This window comes from Chelonia mydas, chromosome 2 (genome assembly GCF_015237465.2).
Source record: "Chelonia mydas isolate rCheMyd1 chromosome 2, rCheMyd1.pri.v2, whole genome shotgun sequence".
Classification (NCBI taxonomy): Eukaryota; Metazoa; Chordata; order Testudines; family Cheloniidae; genus Chelonia; species Chelonia mydas.
Genome location: NC_057850.1, coordinates 223,200,948 through 223,219,320, shown reverse-complemented (window position 1 = coordinate 223,219,320; position 18,373 = coordinate 223,200,948). Strand labels below are relative to the sequence as shown.

Here is an 18,373-nt window from a genome sequence, read left to right as displayed (position 1 = left end):
CACAACAATACCGCAATAAGTGTAATTTAAATCCCCAAACAAGACCTCTGGATATCAGATGGAAGGTGGAAAACAACCACACAACCTGTTGTCATATGGGAAAAAAACAGCAGCAAAGAGAAGCAGCCCACAACCCTGGCAGAAGAGAGCCAGTCATTTGGCCCATTATGTTCCCTCCCCCACTTTTGTCCAATGGCAGCAGGAATGGACAGGGCGGAATCCAGCACTTGGATGCCATGTTAGATAGCGCAAGGAATTGCCATGGGTGTAGGAGTCACTTCTCTATAGAATCATCTCCACATGTTAGAATCTATCTGTCTTTCAAACACAGTCCCTTTGCTCAATACATCCTGTTTTGTATACTCAATACATCTCACTTTGTACATATCCCAAAAACTTATAAAACTTTTTTTTGGAGAAAACCTAGCTTCCAAACAATAGTATTCAGCACTTGCTGTGTATACAGATTTGTATTTCCATTAACTAATTAAATCTCACATCCTATCAGAGATAACCAAATACCACCCCCATTTTACAGATGTGGAAGTGCACAGAGGGTGTAAGTGACTTGTCTAAGACCACACAGTCATTCAGTAGTAAAGACAGGATTTTAACTCTGATGCTCCTGGCTCCCAATTCTATGCTTAATTCACTGGACCGTGCTCTGCCATTCAAATTACATTCATGTGTCCTTTACATATTCCACACATCTATTTTCAGCTGCATCATATAACATAGTATTAGAGGCCATTGCCTTAGGTTATACAATAAGATGAACACTGAAAAGTCATTCCAAAATTTCAAGCTTAGACATTTATAGATTTCTGCCTCAGGTAATAAACAGATTTCTGCTATGAAAATGAAACCTGCAATCCAAATGAGCAGGCTCATTTATTAGGCTAAAGGAACAATCCTGAATTCTAATTCAGTTGATTTACAGTTTTTTTTAAATCTGCATGATAATGACAGATTACCTCTGATGAACAGAGGGGTGGACAGAGTTCTTTTCTCTGTATTTCCCATTTTTAGACTTGATTATTTCTAACCTCTTTGCCCTGTTTTCACTTAACTTATTAATTTGTTAATTAGCGGTTGACTCAAGATGAGAATTAAAATGTATCAAGTGCTACAATATCTGACCTCTGGACTTCTTCAATAGCAAAAAAGAGAGAGATGTGAATCTTCCTTTTCTCATCGCAAAATATGCCCTATAAATTGTCACATCTCAGCAAAGTGAGAATGGAATTATTGCTTTGAGTTGTCATTTGTACTGCTGGATAATTAAGGGGGCTCAAAAGGTAGGGATTTTAAAGAGGCATATAATTCGACTGCTGAAAATTGTCACATCCAAATTCTTATTTTAGGATCGGTTTTGAAATGCATTGGGTGGATTTTCATACATTTCCACCAAAAAAAAAGAAGTAAAAAAAGAAGGTAATAGCAACTTCTCCAGTGTGGCTTAAAGAACATGAAATTGGGATCCATCAGCATTGTTTACTAGCTGTTGTGTGAGAAACTTTCTGACATATAAGAGGAATATGTGCAAATTGTGGAGATTTGAAGAGTCTGGAAAAAAGAAAGAATCTATCTTCAAACAAAATCAGGCCAACTTATTAATACAGATAAATTAGAAGGGTTTTGAAAACTATGGAGACTACAGTTAAACCTGTCTCAGGAGAGTTGTAAATTACAAAATCTGAATTTACAAAGCAGATAACACATACACTGACCTTGGGAAAAATATGACTAAAGCTAACATGCCCCATAAAATACAATTTTGAATACATGAATCAAAGTTAACACTGAAATGATAAAGATGTCTGTACTATTCCTTTTAAGGACAATTTGAACAAAAATAAGACGGACAAATTCTACTGTCAGATATGCCAGTGTAAATCTAGAATAATTTTAACAATTTGAGGAATTATTTTAAAAAGAGAGTTCAAAGATGGCTACAGACATTTGAAGACTGTAAACACCAAGAAGGGAGAGGAAATAGTTAGCAAATATAACTAGTAATGGGATGAAACTAAGAAAGGGAAAAATTATACTGAATATCGCGTGTATCTTCCTGAGAGTGAGATCCTTTAGCCTATGCAATAATCTCCCAAAAAGTGGCAGAAGTCCCATCAACTAGCACATTTACAATCAAACTGGACATAACAAATGGAACAATACTGCATTGTCAAGGAGTTAGGCGGCTGGGAGGGTTTTTTAAGGTATTTACAATATAGACTAATGGAATATGAAAGTGGAAACAATGCAGGAAAAATGAAATGTTGTGATAATTTCCAACTGAAAATTTTGACTAAATTGATATGTTCACATATAATATTTTGATTTAGTCAAATCAGCATTTTCTGATGAAAAACTGTTCTTTTGGAAAGTTCTAGTTATTATCTAACTAGACCTCATTCAGACATAAAAGGGGCCAAATTTCTATCATATGAAGGTGGCAATGGAGTAGTTTGCAGATGTGCATTTTAAATGAAAAATGCTAACAATACACTTGCCCTGACATGTAAAATATCTCAAGGGAAACAGATATTTGTTAAGCAAATTATTTAATTAGAAAACTAAACATATTCAATTTTAACCTCTCATTTCTAACTACACACATGAATTGTAAGTTACAAAATGAACAGTCATATTCAGTGGTAAAATGTAGTGCCATATCTCTGATTAGTACAATCCAAATTCAATCACTGTTCTTTATTTAGACTGCAGAAGCTTTACAAAGGTAATGAGCATCACTTCAAGTTTTAGGAGGTAAATTATTTTTTTTCCTTACACCAGTTTCTGAACTGGCATATACAGTGCTCTTCTCTCATTTGCCTCTATCTGTTCTGAAATTAATGAAGAGTTAGAGGCAAATAACAAATTGTCATATATACCTAACCCTAGCTGACCTTAAGAGAAGCATATCTGATAACAGAAGACACCAAAGGAAATATAACCCAATGATTTTCCTAAAAAAACCCAATAAAACACAGCAATCAGAAGCAGCTCTGAGACACCTCTCCAATATTTACATATATTTTTTAAAAGAAAACCCTATCTCCATTGCCTCTGATCACCTTAGAAAAAAGACACAGGTAGTCTGTTGTAAGCTGATTCTCTGTAGCTTTTCCAATGGCAGAGAAGAATATTTGTCATTAAGTATTAGGGTTTGCATCTCACTGATGTTTTGGGAAAGAGAAGACAGCAGGAGATAGGTCTTGCATTTAGACTTGAAGACAGATTTGTGATCATTCTTATCTCCTGAAGGAGTTTCATAGCCAAAGGTCAATCATAGAAGAGCTCTGTCTTCATGTCAACTCTTATGAAACTTACCCTCGTAAGTGGACAACTCAACTGTCCCTGGGTATAAAGAAAGAAGTGATCCTTCAGGTAGTTTGGACTCACTTGGTTCAGATATGTGAAGATTAGTACCATGCCCTTGTGAACACAAGTTTATATTCATTTGGGATTGGAGCAAGGGAGAGAGATGGCTCCAGCATCTGGTGCTGCTTAGTAAATGGATTGCTGCATTCTGGAGGAAACAGGCACATTTTCAGTTGTTACGTTTTCTTTCCTAGTATAGGGTGTCACAGTCAGGTCAGATTTCAGAGTAGCAGCCGTGTTAGTCTGTATTCGCAAAAAGAAAAGGAGTACTTGTGGCACCTCAGAGACTAACAAATTTATCTGAGCAACTCAAGTGAGGAATGAATGCTCGTACAGTGTTATTGAGGATTTTAACAATGTATCATTTGTCAAGTGTGGCATGAGGCGATAAATTAAATTTTCCTGAATAGTGAGAGTAGCCATAGTCCCCTGGTTTATCTTTTGAAATTGATCCTCGAGCAATATTCTGTCCTTCTAGCCACAAAAGCATGTCGGCTCACAACAGAAAGAACAATCTCCTGTCAGGTATCTGAGACTTATTCTGCATAGATTAAACAAGTAGAGCTCCAAGAAAAGTTGAGGGAAATGGGAAAAAGAGAAAGTCATCCTGAAAGAGACAGGGAAAGAGATTGAAAAAGACTGAGATTTTAATAATATATAGGGAAAGAACAGAGCTCCTGTTCTAAGGGAAAGAATAGAATTACAGGGGTGAAATCCTGCCACATTAAAGTTGATGTGAGTTTTGCCACTGGAATCAGAATTTCACCCCAGAAGTTTCCATTTCTGTAAGAACAGACAGAACACATTTATCTATGGTAATTTCATGTAAATTTATCTTAAAGATACATTATAAAAGCTATACAAACTTCATTTTACTGAAAATTTTTTACTCAAATTCAGCTACACTAAGCAGGTTTAAAACAAACAAAAGGAAGTATTTCTTCACACAACGCACAGTCAACCTGTGGAACGTCTTGCCAGAGGATGTTGTGAAGGCCAAGACTATAACATCATTCAAAAAAGAACTAGATAAATTCATGGAGGATCACTCCATCAACGGCTATGAGCCAGGATGGGCAGGGATGGTGTCCCTATCCTCTGTTTGCCAGAAGCTGGGAATGAGCGACAGGGAATGGATCACTGGATGATTACCTGTTCATTCCCTCTGGGCACCTGGCATTGGCCACTGTCGGAAGACAGGATACTGGGCTAGACAGACCTTTGGTCTGACCCAGTATGGCCATTCTTATGTTCTTAATGTTTTCAATCATGTTGTCTTTAATTTTATCATTAATCTCAGGTCTTGTATGTTAGAATAAAATTTTACATGTACTACCGGAATACCTCAGACTCACGTTTTAACATTATTTGAAATAAACACCAAACTTAAAAGAAAATCTACAGATTCTGTGTGTCACATTTTTGGCTATACTTTGTTGTGTAACGACTCATAGGTAATTGTTTGTGTGGGATGACAACATAACTGTCTTTTCCTCAGTGCAGAACATATGGCTTCATAAATTACAGATTCATACAGAAAACTAGATACTCACTTGCCTATTAAGAATCCTGAATCAGTACATCATGTTCTAGAAATTTGCTGTGTGCAATGTCCAATTACTTCATGATTTTTAAGAAAAACACACAATTACAAAGTCAGAACCAATTAGGAGTTCTGCCTAAATACCACTGGAATGATAAAGTCATGCATGAAATAATTTTAAATTTACAGTTCTGCATAAATCTGATCCGAGAAATGGAAAACCTGTCTTATGAAAGGAGACTCAAGGCGCTTGGCTTGTTTAGCCTAACCAAAAGAAGGCTGAGGGGAGATATGATTGCTCTCTATAAATATATAAGAGGGATAAATACCAGGAAGGGAGAGGAATTATTTAAGCTCAGTACCAATGTGGACACAAGAACAAATGGATATAAACTGGCCATCAGGAAGTTTAGACTTGAAATTAGATGAAGGTTTCTAACCATCAAAGAAGTGAAGTTCTGGAACAGCCTTCCAAGGGAAGCAGTGGGGGCAAAAGACCTATCTGGCTTCAAGATTAACCTTGATAAATTCATGGAGGAGATGATATGATGGGATAACATGATTTTGGCAATTAATTGATCTTGGACTATTAGTGGTAAATAGGCCCAATGGCCTGTGATGGGATGTTAGATGGGGTGGGATCTGAGTTACTACAGAGAATTCTTTCCTGGGTATCTGACTGGTGAATCTTGCCCGGGGTTTAGCTGATCTCCATATTTGGGGTCAGGAAGGAATTTTCCTCCAGGACAGATTGGCAGAGGCCCTGGGGGTTTTTCGCCTTCCCCTGCAGCGCGGGGCATGGGTCACTTGCTGGAGGATTCTCTGTACCTTAAAGTCTTTAAACCATGATTTGAGGACTTCAATAGCTCAGACATAGGTGAGTGGTTTATTGCAGGAGTGGGTGGGTGAGATTCTGTGGCCTGCATTGCGCAGGAGGTCAGACTAGGTTAACATAATGGTCCCTTCTGAACTTAAAGTCTATGAGTCATATAAGTTTGTCAAAAATATGTTTGCCCATGTAAACTCAGCAACAATTTGTAACTTAGGTTCTGGAATTGAAGAACTCAATCTTTCAGACATGAGCTTGCTCACTTATCCACAACAAATCTCTGAGGGTAATAGTAATCTACTATTTCTGTAACATTTCAAGCTTCCTTCAAGCAATACCCCACTGTAAATATTGAAATGTAGTTGCTTTTTATGACTTTCATCTCTCTCCCTGGCCAAATCTCAGGGAATTGAATAGATTTCCTTCCCTCCCCTTATCCTCCTACATACACCTAAAGAGGATACTTGGCTTTCATTCGGTTAGGGTCCAAAATCTCAACTGTATTCCTAAATCCTTACTTAACAGTAAGAAAATTCTCAGGATTCCCTTACAATGACCACAACGGCACCGCACCTTTAAGCGGAGGTTGGGGGAAGGTGGCAATTTGACTGTGTGGCTGAATGAAGGGAACAGTGTTTTATGGCGGGGGGAGGAGAGAGGTCAAACTGCTGCAAAAGGGGTCGAGGCTGATTCATCTTGTGAAATCCGAGAGCATTTAAAAGGGACGGAAGAGTTTAAAAGGGGCAGCCCATGTGGTGAACCCCATTTCACATGGAGCCAGCTGAGGCAGGACCCACCTACCCACCCACCCACCCATCCTCTTTAGGTTTGGTTTAGACCTGCTGTGGGCATTGCACTAGCCACCCCTTTTTAGCGGGGCTGGGAAGGAATTTTTCCCTTACCCCCAGATTGGCCTAGGTAGAGTTGAGGTTTTTTCACCTTTCCTACAGCAGGTTCGGGGAAGGCTTTGTTGACATGTGGCATGAAGGGAGTTAGGCTATATGTCATTATAAGTGTGGAGCGGATGTCCAGTGCAGGTACCCCATAGAAAAGGTATACAGTGACCGGAAAAATGGCCTGGTAAAGGACTTAAAAAGGAGGTGTTGGTTAAAGGCACGGAATGAGGTGTGCATTTTGGGGCTTGAGGCTCTTATGATTGGTACGGCAGGGAGCCAACCTTCCTTTCTTATAGCCCACCTTAACTCTCCTACGTGGAAGGGTGGATGGTAAAGTCCCAGCAGTGGATTGACGGGGGACCTGGTTGTAAAAAGAGGGGGGGCTGGTGGAAGCCCCCTGGAAAGTTATTGAATGAACATGGGGTTACCTGCTCTGTAAACCCAGATATCTAATAACAAAGTTGCAGCCTGATTAAAACCATGTCAAATGTCTCCTGTCCTTTCAGTATAGCCAGAAAATGGCTCATTCATTTTGGGCTTCATTCTCCACTACCTGGCACCTTGTATAGTAATTTACACTTGTACAAAGAGAGTACAAAAAGGGTGTAAAATGCTACCAAAATCATAGCATGTTGTACCCACTTTGTACTGTAAAGGACTACACAAAATGCAAGAGAGTGGAAAGTCAGTCCCTCTAATGTCTTACAACTAGCACTAGAGGTTATTTGTTCAATTTTCTAGTTACTAATGGATCAATAACATAATGACTAAAATTAAATGCTGCAACTTTCCAAAATCATTTGTAAAACTAACAATTTAGCCAAGAATACTGCATGCTATAACTAGGCTTGGAAGGATTAGATTTTTTTGGTACATACTGGTAAACGTTGATTTCCCCGAGTACCCACAAACTGATGGAACAATATTTCCATTTACAATCAAAGTTTACTGATAGGCAAAATAAGAAAAATGTTGCTTTAGAGTTTGATGTAAGAATATTTATTTTGCCTGTTTTGACACAAAATGTAATGTCCAATGTCATTGTCTGACTTCACCCCCCCCCCATAATTTCCAGTAACTGTGAAACTTTATATAGATAAAAATTGAAAATGCTTAAAAATAAACATTCAATATTACCCATCAAAATTACAAAAAAAAAAAAATTGAATTGTGCCCAATCTAGTTATAACTGGGCAAAATATTACTCCAAACTGTGGAACAATGGCTTCTTCTGTAACTGATTTGTCTGCTACAAGTTCTTTTCAATCTATTTTGTTAGAGTTTGTGAACCTTTGTGTGACTTAAAGCAGTTCAATATGTTAAGCACTGCTTTTAAATGATCTTCTCATCTGTCTTCCTGTAATGCTTGAATAAATTAAAATATAACTGTCACAAAAAAAAGCATATCTACTTAGAATCAAGAAAAATGAAAAACAATGCATTTTAAATAATCAAATTAATTCCTTGAGATTGTGGAAGTATCCAGAGCACAATAAATGGAGCTTTCAGACTTCAGAAGAACAGTACACTTAAGTAACTTGAGTAATCAAAACCAAAGCATCTGCCCTGCCACTTGTAATGCAGAACTTTATTTGGATATACTGTAGGATAGCTTTCTTTATTAAAAGGATTTTGGTTGTATCATCTTCCTCTAAAGCCTGTTAAGTCCTGATCCAATCTGGCCGTGAGTTCTGTGGGTGTACAGATGTCCATCAATGCTGAATACAATGCAGCATCAAGGCCTCAGTCTGTAAAATATGCAGACTTCTTATCCCATAAAAGTAGCAGATGACATAGGAGAGACTCTTTTCATTTTGCTCCCCATTTCGTCTTACTACATCTTTATTTAGATTTTATTTCACACAAAGATTTAGCAGAAAGGGTGCCAAATCTCATTCCATTTTTAAAATAAACTGTTTGGAAGGTAGATTTAGGCATTAAACTGAAATGTTTTGAAGTTTTCTACAAAATTGTTTTCCAGTGTTTCTACACACATATAGCCAAATCCAGACCTGCTGGAAGTGGGTACAAATACTTGGAAGTCAGTTGAGCTGTATCGAGTTATGCTATGGGCCAAATCCTGCTCCACTTATTCATGTGTACAGTGCTGTTGAGCACAGTGCTGAATTTGGCCCATATTATTCAAAGGATTCAAATCTATATTTATAGTTGTACTAACATACATCACCAGAACATGACAGAAATAAAGGCAATTTAATTTTAATCTACCAATTTGTACCTACTTCAATTTTTATGCTAAATCTAATTTTTGTAACTGCTAGACCATGGAAGAATTATGAATAAAATTACAGTAATTTATAGAAGTACAAAAACAAAATGGCATTGATCAGAAATTCAAAGCTGTATATTAACTTTTGAAAGACACTCAACTCAATAAAAGCACATTTAATTAACATCTTACCACTTCATAATCTTCACTGTCATAAAGATACATATCTGCACCTTCAGGATCTTACATGTCCATTAAGTCCCAAAGTAAGAGCGAAGCGTATCTTTAGTGTCTGTGTAAGCGATACAGCTTCTACAGCTGGAATAGAGTTCCAGTACTTGTTTCCCACGCCCAAAATGCTCTTTAAGTATTGTTCTCAGAGCCAAAAACAAACCCTCTTGCTGTAAGCAGTTAAGGAAATGGTCTGGCAAGCTACACCAGTAAAAAAAATCCACAAAGAAAAGCAGCAGCAGCAGCGCCAGCAGCTAGGATGTGTTAGGTTAATCCATTACTACAGGCAGAGCAATGCAGGGGGTGAGCTGGGGTATTCATTTAGGGTTCTGTTCTTAATCACATGTTGCTGGCCTTGTACTGATTGGTTGCAAAAGGAGTGTAGTGAAAAGTAACCAGAACTCTAGTGACGTATTGTGATGAGAGAGAGCTCAGTGATATCAATGAAGTACCATTTCTATTTCTTTTATTACGAACAGACACTTAATTGATTTGTTTTCAGTAAGCATGTATAGACTCTTGGAGTAAATACTGGACTCCGATGAAGCACTCAAAATATTATTGAGAGGAAACAATTTAACTTCAAGAAATCAAGAAGAGTAGACACTTTTCAATTTGCAAACTAACTGAGCTAGCCCTGTGTTGACTTCAGGGGATCTACATCAATGTATATGAAAGCCAAATTCACCCCCCAGCACTGTTTCTTCCTTACTAGGGTGGTCTCTATTACTTACATTCAAAGTTCATGACTCAAATGTAGGTTGATTCTACAGTGGTCTACTAGTGAAATACGAACAGTGTGACTTTATCAAACTGCCATCACATCATAACAGAAAATCACACCTATTGCCTCAACATTAAGGGAAAGTGTCCCAATTTACAGCACTGGGATTGGCCTAAAGCCATGCATTCACTTCTTACTCAGACAAACTTTCATTAGGCAAACTCATTAAAGTTACAGTTTGTCTGAGTAAGAACTGAGAAACAAATGAATATGGACTTCAGAGTTTGGCCCACTGAAATCATTCTGTAGCTAATACAAAAAAGGGGGGGGTGGGCAATTATTTTTTTTAAGTCTTATTAAATATCCTTTACAAGCACAGTACAAAAGAGATATACAGGCTGCTTACTGGTAACTCTTGTTCTTTAGAGTCACCTCTGTACTTTCACACTTGTGGGATATGGCACCCCCTGGTGTCAAATCCAAGAACCCCGACCAAAGCAGCATCTGTTGGAGTTGCACAAATACCACTACTGATGTCAATGGCCAATGTCTGAGTACATATAAGGAGTGCAACCCTTACCCACACAAGGCAAAGAGCACTAGGAACCTCATGCCCTCTGTTTGACAGATCTTAGCCCCTTGTTTAGATTAGTTTCCTTTATCTGTCTATGCCACTAGTGGGAATGCACAGAGGCCCCTGAAGTATATTTATGTAGTGAATGGGTAACTATTGAAAGAGGAAATACTTGTGCCCTGGAGACAGGCAATTTAATTTGAGCCCCGTTTAAAATGGTTAAAAGTACTAGGAATATGGGGTTACAGAAAATCAGGCGCAGTTTGTTGTTTTATTCCATGTTAGGCCAGGCCTTGGATACTAAGTACTGTAAAGAAGAAGAAAAATGTCAGCCACATGGCTTTCTGTTATTGGGCTATGGAATCTAATTGTCCATCAGTGTTTAATTGTTTGAGACATTTCAGGTGGAACCCTGTTTCAAACAGACCCCCGAATCACTCTGCACTGTGCATTGCAGGTGTTTGTACTATCTGAAGGAATAAAGAATCCTGTGCCTTTGAAGGACAGACCCTGAGTTTGAAAAGTGTGTCATATTCACACATGTTCAGTAGAGACTTACTAGAGCTGAACCTCAGAAGAGTCTATCCTCACTGAGCATGCTTGAGCTTCTCACAGCTCCTTGTGCTGACCAGACTGCACATGCACCATCCCCACAGAGCAACTCAGGATGCCCACTCCAGGTCTATAGGGACAAAGCCAGACTCCCAGCAGCTCTGTATTGGGGTGGGGCAGGGTACCAGAACTAAGAGCAGAGAACTTCCCCTCCTCTGCTCTCAGAGACCTCCCTGCTAAAGTCCGGGCAGCCTGGAAGAGGAAGCCATCTCATTTGAATACAGAGAGGACCAAAGCCAGACTGGAGAGAGGGAAAGGGACAAGGAGTCTGATGAAACTGGGACCAAAGATGGATGAGGAGGTTGCGAAACTGGGACTGGCAGCCTGGGCGGGCAAGGAGATCTGGTGAGGGTGTGTGCTGGTGAGGGAAACATTGGTGGGAGACGAGAAGCCCATTTGCTTGGGGGAAAAAAGAAGAGAAACTTAGATTAGACAAGGAGCTGGAGGGAGGAGGAGAAGACAGGGACTGCCTGGACAAGGAGATTGGAGGTACCAATGTGGGGGGGAATAAGGAAGAGGAGATAGCTCTGATAAGGAGCTGGGTTGTGAGGGGAGAACTGGGACTCACTGGACAAGGATAATAGGACTGGGACAAGGACAGTAACTTAATTAAAGGTTGGTTGCCCATGGCACTTCTAGAGAACAAAAATCCATGAACAGCTGAAGAACATTCCCCACTTCCATATGTGCACAAATTCACTACCTTTGTCTCCTCTGTATGTTCCTGTAGATTTTGTTCCCTTCATAACATAAAAAAATGTCAAATGCTATTAAAAATATTTGGCTCAAAACCCAGGCTGTCATTTCTGAAGTTATGCCATGTGTACCAATCTCCATTCCCTGCCTCATGTTGACTTTCCAAATAATCTAATAATGTAGCTGGATTAGCAGAAGGACCTGGTATTTAAGCCCTGGCCAATGTCTATGTAGCATGGCTATGAATTCCCTACAATATAAATAACTTTGTATATCATAATACTGCAACATAGTGCCTTTGGGAAAAACAAATTGAAAAATCGCTGACATGGCTGTCAAGGTTAATAGACTAAACAGACGCTGCTCAATAAACATGAAGCACTCAACTTGTATTCAACAGCACACGCTATTTTTTCCTACAGGAACTTGAATGGAAAGCAATTGAAGCTCTAGTACCTAAACCAGATTCAAGTTAGTGAAGAATGTCAACAGTTCGTAACTCTCACTTGTGTAGTTAGCAACAAAATTGGTTTCCTGTAAACATCTTTTACGTCTCCTAAGAACAGAACTTCAGCAACATTATTTATGATTTGACGACTTTTCATTTACCTGCAATAGAGAACTCATGAGAACTTATCTCACCCCAAAATGGGAATCTGAGGAGCCCAAGATTTTCCTCGTGGATGACCTGCCTTCCCCACTCAACCACCTCCAACCAACTCATCAACACCACTGTCACCGAAACCCTGGAACTTCTCTCTGTTATTTGGACAGATAAAATTGATTGCAAATACATTTAATTTTTTTTAAATCAGCAAATTGTAAACTCCTGACTAAACAGATCAGAACAAATATCGGGGCTCAAAACCTTTTTTCTATGAAGCTTACCCGGAGTCTCTATTCAATATCACTTTCACTGCTACCGCAACTGCAGAACCACTGAAAGCTCTATAAGACTGCATTACAGGAAGAAATAAAGGAAACTTCTACGTGAGAGAACAATGAACTTTAGGACTAATATGCTTTTTTTTAATAAGAACAAATTCCCATGCACTTGAGATTAAAATATATCTAATAATAGGCTTTTGGCATTGCCATACAAGTCTATACTAATGAATAAGGTTAAAAACTGAGTGAAAAATATAAACTTGCTTCAAAATTATACTTTATGTAAATATATTTCTTTGTTACTAATTCCGTATCAACTGAGGCTACGTCTACCCTGCAAGCTAGGGGTGCGATTCCCAGCTTGCTAAAAATAATGTAGCCATGGTAGCACAGGCAGCAGCAGCATGGGCAAGCTGCCCTGAGTATGTTCTGTCCCCTCGAGTGGCACCAAGATCACTTAGAGATTAATGAGTCTGCTACAACCTTCACTAACAGCCATGTGGCTCTTAGCTCATGCAATAGAGGCTCATACACTAAGCTCCAGAGGTCCCAGGTTCAATCCTGCCCGCCAACAACCGGGGTCTTTCGGTGTTATATGTACCCAGGGTGTGCAGGTGGATTTGTATTTGGGGTGGCTAGTCCATGCCACCGCTGCCAATTCCTGTGCTACCACAACTATGCCACTATTTTTAGCATGCTAGCTCGATAAGAGCGAGGGCGAGTGGCTTTGCAAGCTGGGAATCGTTGCCTGAGTGTGATATGATGTAACTTTGCTATAGCAGTTTCGATAGGAAAATGCAGGCCCTGGAAACTGTGTTTCACTTGTCACCTGTTGCTCCACTACAACATTTTCCCCCTTTTTCTTCTTTTCTGCATTATTTTTCTGTCATTCAAGACAGCCTGCCTTCCACTCCTCAGCAAACTCACACAGCATGTTAAGAGGTGCAGATCAGAGTTAAACTGCAGCCATTACGTTGTACATAATTTGCCCCCTATTGTAGCAGTCCCCGCTAGTGACCATGTTGCAAATCATTCTCGCTTATAGCCTCCTTTCTCCTTCACCACAGTTGCGGATGCAGAGTTGTTTCAGAAAAAATGGAAGTAGGCAGTGCCTTTAAGGTACAATCCCATGGCATGGCATGGCATGCACAGAGCATTGCCCCAAAGGGGCTCACAGAGGTATTCTGCACTGATCTCAAGGACTCTTTGAGCTCCCTTAGCACTGAGATTATATCTGGCCTTATGTACAAACGCCATCATCTGCAATATAAGTCCACACACAGTTTGGCCAGTTTGTAAATTTATTTTAGGAATGGTATATGCCTCAAATATGGCTGCTGAGATTGATAAGAATTATTGTAATTTGAAATGTATTAATGTTTATTAGATATAAAATTCTTGGACTGAACACATTTTTAAATGACAAAGAAGATCTCAAAGTAATGAATAGAATTAAATGTAATAAATCCCTGTGGAGCTACTGGAATACTATTTAAACTTTATTTTTAAACACTGAATCTGCTTATCATGCACAGATTGTTTTTTTGGTTATTATGGTAACCATTCTCCAACACAATCCAACCTGCCTGGAGTTTTCTATTTCAGGATACTTCAGTGATAACGTTAACGATAGAAGCTTCACAGCTTAAAAATATACATATACTGGGGACACATGTTATCTTGTAGTGCAGGAGGAGATAACGTGATAGTGTTCTTGCAATGTCATGGGAAGTCACATACTGTAAGTGGCTGCCATTCTCCTTACAGCAAGATGCTAATACATTCAATCCAAAAGATAACATGTCACAAACAGATTTGACACCTTCTGCAAGGACGTGGGGCCTAACTGCCTGTTTTATTGTGGCCACTTTGCAGCACTGTGAGAGCATAAACGGGCTATAAATATGACAGATCTGGCCACAGGGGATTATCCCCATATTATTTGTGCTGTAAAACTACTCTTGCAACTCTCAGAGTGGTAGCCGTGTTAGTCTGTATCAGCAAAAAGAATGAGGAGTCCTTGTGGAACCTTAGAGACTAACAAATTTATTTGGACATAAGCTTTCGTGGGCTAAAACCCACTTCATCAGATGCATGCAGTGGAAAATACAGTAGGAAGAGATATATATACAGAGAACATGAAAAAATGGGTGTTGTCATACCAACTCTAACGAGACTAATCAATTAAGGTGGGCTATTATCAGCAGGAGAAAAAAAAACTTTGGTAGTGATAATCAGGATGGCCCATTTCAAACAGTTGACAAGAAGGTGTGAGTAACAATAGGGGAAAAATTAGCATGGGGAAATAGTTTTTAGTTTGTGTAATGACTCATCCACTCCCAGTCTTTATTCAAGCCCTAATTTAACAGTGTCCAGTTTGCAAATGAATTCCAAATTAATTCCAGTTCTGCAGTTCTAAAAAACTATTTCTCCTTGCGACATAGGCAGCTGAATGTAAATTGGAGCACCCCTAAGGCCTTTCGTCAGGGCCCAAAATATAGGGGATGCAAGAGTGCCACCACCCCATTCCTAAACCAATCAAAACTAACACCACGAAGATTTGTAGAGACTGTCGTTGCAAACATAGGGGTCATTTTGTATCCAAGCAAAAGGTTATATTGTAAGAAGTACATACACTTTTGAACCCAGAAACTGGAATACTGGAACCAGTCTTTGCATATGTAACCCACACACCTTCTGGGTGTGGTGTTTCATAGATTCATAGATTCATAGATATTTAGGTCAGAAGGGACCATTATGATCATCTAGTCTGACCTCCTGCACAACGCAGGCCACAGAATTTCACCCACCACTCCCACAAAAAAAACCTCACACCTATATCTGTGCTATTGAAGTCCTCAAATTGTAGTTTAAAGACCTCAAGGAGCAGAGAATCCTCCAGCAAGTGATCCGTGCCCCATGCTACAGAGGAAGGCGAAAAACCTCCAGGGCCTTCCAATCTGCCCAGGAGGAAAATTCCTTCCCGACCCCAAATATGGCGATCAGCTAAACCCTGAGCATATGGGCAAGATTCATCAGCCAGATACTACAGAAAATTCTTTCCCGGGTAACTTGGATCTTACCCCATCTAAAACCCATCACAGGCCATTGGGCCTATTTACCATGAATATTTAATTACCAAAGCCATGTTATCCCATCATACCATCTCCTCCATAAACTTATCGAGTTTAATCTTAAAGCAAGATAGATCTTTTGCCCCCACTACTTCCCTCGGAAGGCTATTCCAAAACTTCACTCCTCTGATGGTTAGAAACCTTCGTCTAATTTCTAATCTAAATTTCCTAGTGGCCAGTTTATATCCATTTGTTCTTGTGTCCACATTGGTACTGAGTTTAAATAATTCCTCTCCCTCTCTGGTATTTATCCCTCTGATATATTTATAGAGAGCAATCATATCTCCCCTCAACCTTCTTTTAGTTAGGCTAAACAAGCCAAGCTCCCTGAGTCTCCTTTCTGTCCCATCTAGTCTCACCAAGACCACTTAGAGAGCAATTAATGAGTCTGCTCTACAGCCTTAGCTAACAGCCAGTTGGCTTTTAGCTCATGTGGTAGAGGCTCATGCTTTAAGCTCCAGAGGTCCCAGATTCGATCCCACCTGCTGACGACTGGGGTCTGTCGGCATTACACAAACACCACCAAGCTCTTTAAATTAAAAAGTTATCTAGGAAAAAATAGTCTGTGAGAGGATAGTACAATGGTTTGACCCTTTTTGTCATACCACATTGTGGCTGAGCTGCTGTACTGCATTAGCTTGCAACACAGAAGTTAAATTTACAAGTCTTAGTGAAGTTTAGTCAACTGTTCGTAATCACATCCACCCACCCATCCACAAAAATTCCCCAAATGTTGAGATTAATGGACTCTGTTGGGGATCCCTAGTTCCCAATGTCCTTGGGTGAACTGCGCCAAATAAATTGTGGGGATTACTTGGAAGTACAGCTGTGAATACCAGCTAATGTGAGCAACCAGATTTGTTAAGGAGCACACTAGAGTTACAGGTAACCTAGTTTCTTTGCAGACTTCCAGCAAGCTCCATATTTGAGACATCAAACTGTCAGCGCTGTGTCTCTTTCTCACAAGGAAAAGGCTTTAATCCCCAACATTTATAAAAACATTTGTGTTTATTAAACAAGGTAATGATTTAAGTACCAAGTCCCAAATTGTGAGGAATGATTGGGATCAACTCATATTTTAAAAGTGTTTGTAAACTTTAGTTGTAATAGCCTTGCATTCTGTTCTCCTCATTCCAGAAACAAAAGGTTATCTGTTGAGGATGGCAATGACAGCAGGTCCCAGAAGGAATTCTGTCTCTCTCTCTTCCTTTTATTCATGTATGTATTTTTGGCACAAACTAGCATTGCACATTTCTGGACAATAATCTTTTCGTTTAAGATAATTCTCACTAAATATTGTAGTGCCTTTGGCCTCATTATATCTTCAGCCCTTATTTCCCATTCACAGTATGCTTTTAAACCCCCCAGCAATGCTGAGGCTTGAACATTTGACAATGTGAAGTAATGTTGGCTGCCTTGTAGGCATTTTTTTTTTTAATTCTTGGATAACACAGATTTGCCTGTTTTAAAAGACACTGCTGAAATGTGAACTCTGGGTGAAATTCACTCCTGTGCAGAGAGGCCTATCTACCACTTAAGTCCCACTTCATACCTCAGAATAGAGATTAAGTGGGACTTACCAGAGCATATCCTTTGTAATGGTCCTATTCACTCTTTGAGCTTATGAGTGCCACCTGGCAGTGGGCATTCATTTTCAGCATAGTCAATAGGGAGCCAAATACATAACTCTCAACAATAGGATTTGTGAACATAATTCCCCACACATTACTGTGAAAAAATACTCCTAAGAAAGCAAGTGTTTTTGCTAACTGGAGTCATTTATCCTTAGCATTAAACAGTTTGTGGTGTAATAGATATATCATGATCAACAAGTAATCCTTCTTCTATAGAACTAATGCAGCATGTTGCAAGCCACTAGCAGAGTTCTTCTGCTGAAAAGTGATATGGGATGATGATAAACACTACCACCTTTGTCCCAAAATTGTTAGACATCTGTTAATAATCACAAATGCAGGAAAGACTAGAAGAAGGCAAGGTGGGAACTGGTGTGTGGGTCCCTGTATCCAATTTATTTTGCATTTATTTTTTTCGAGTGCAAGCTGCCTGGTTGTTGCTGCCAAGACATTTCGGATACAAAGATCTGGATATTACACAAAATCTCTCTCTCCTCTTGGGAAAGATTTTTTAATTTCAGGGTCAGTCATACTGTGCTAAAGGTACTTAGGCACTGCAACACTTGATCCTGACCCCTGCTACCTACTGGAATGCTGAATCCCGAGTTACGTGCCCAGGTTCCACATGTACTGTATGGGAGAGTTCGGTGCCTAAGGAAAGGATCATCAAAAGCCAGCAAGCTAAATGGGAAGCTGCCTAAGGTATCCAGAAGCAAATGCAGAGGAAAGCCCTTTTAGTCAGTCAGCCCTCAAAGGTATTTAGGCTCCTGACTAATGGGCCAGAGGGAGGCACCTGTCTCCACCTGGGACTCGCAGCTGTGAAACATCCCCTGAAGTGAGGCATCTAAGCCAGGTCAGCCCAGGCCCTAGCAAATGAAACCCACATCTCTCCCAAAAATAGAGAGAGGGATTATAGCAAGTAGGCTGGTAGTTAGGGCGCCCTCTTGGGATAAGGGAGTACAGACCTTAACTCACATCACTCATATCCCAGGTGAGTG

General features: G+C 39.6%; 1 protein-coding gene across 7 annotated transcripts in view; it reads right to left on the bottom strand.

Annotated features, from left to right (window-relative positions):
• The window catches only part of CACNB2 (calcium voltage-gated channel auxiliary subunit beta 2), a 395,704-nt gene that overhangs the window by 162,269 nt on the left and 215,062 nt on the right, over positions 1-18,373 (bottom strand). The window contains exon 1 of one of the 7 annotated variants that reach the window (XM_027820976.3): positions 9,075-9,474. The exons of 5 other annotated variants lie outside the window; for them this stretch is intronic. In XM_027820976.3, the coding sequence (XP_027676777.1) occupies positions 9,075-9,107 (33 nt within the window). In that variant the 5' untranslated portion in view covers positions 9,108-9,474. Of the gene's footprint in view, positions 1-9,074; positions 9,475-18,373 lie in introns of those variants that run through there. One more of the 7 variants, XM_043541293.1, reaches the window with a different exon arrangement.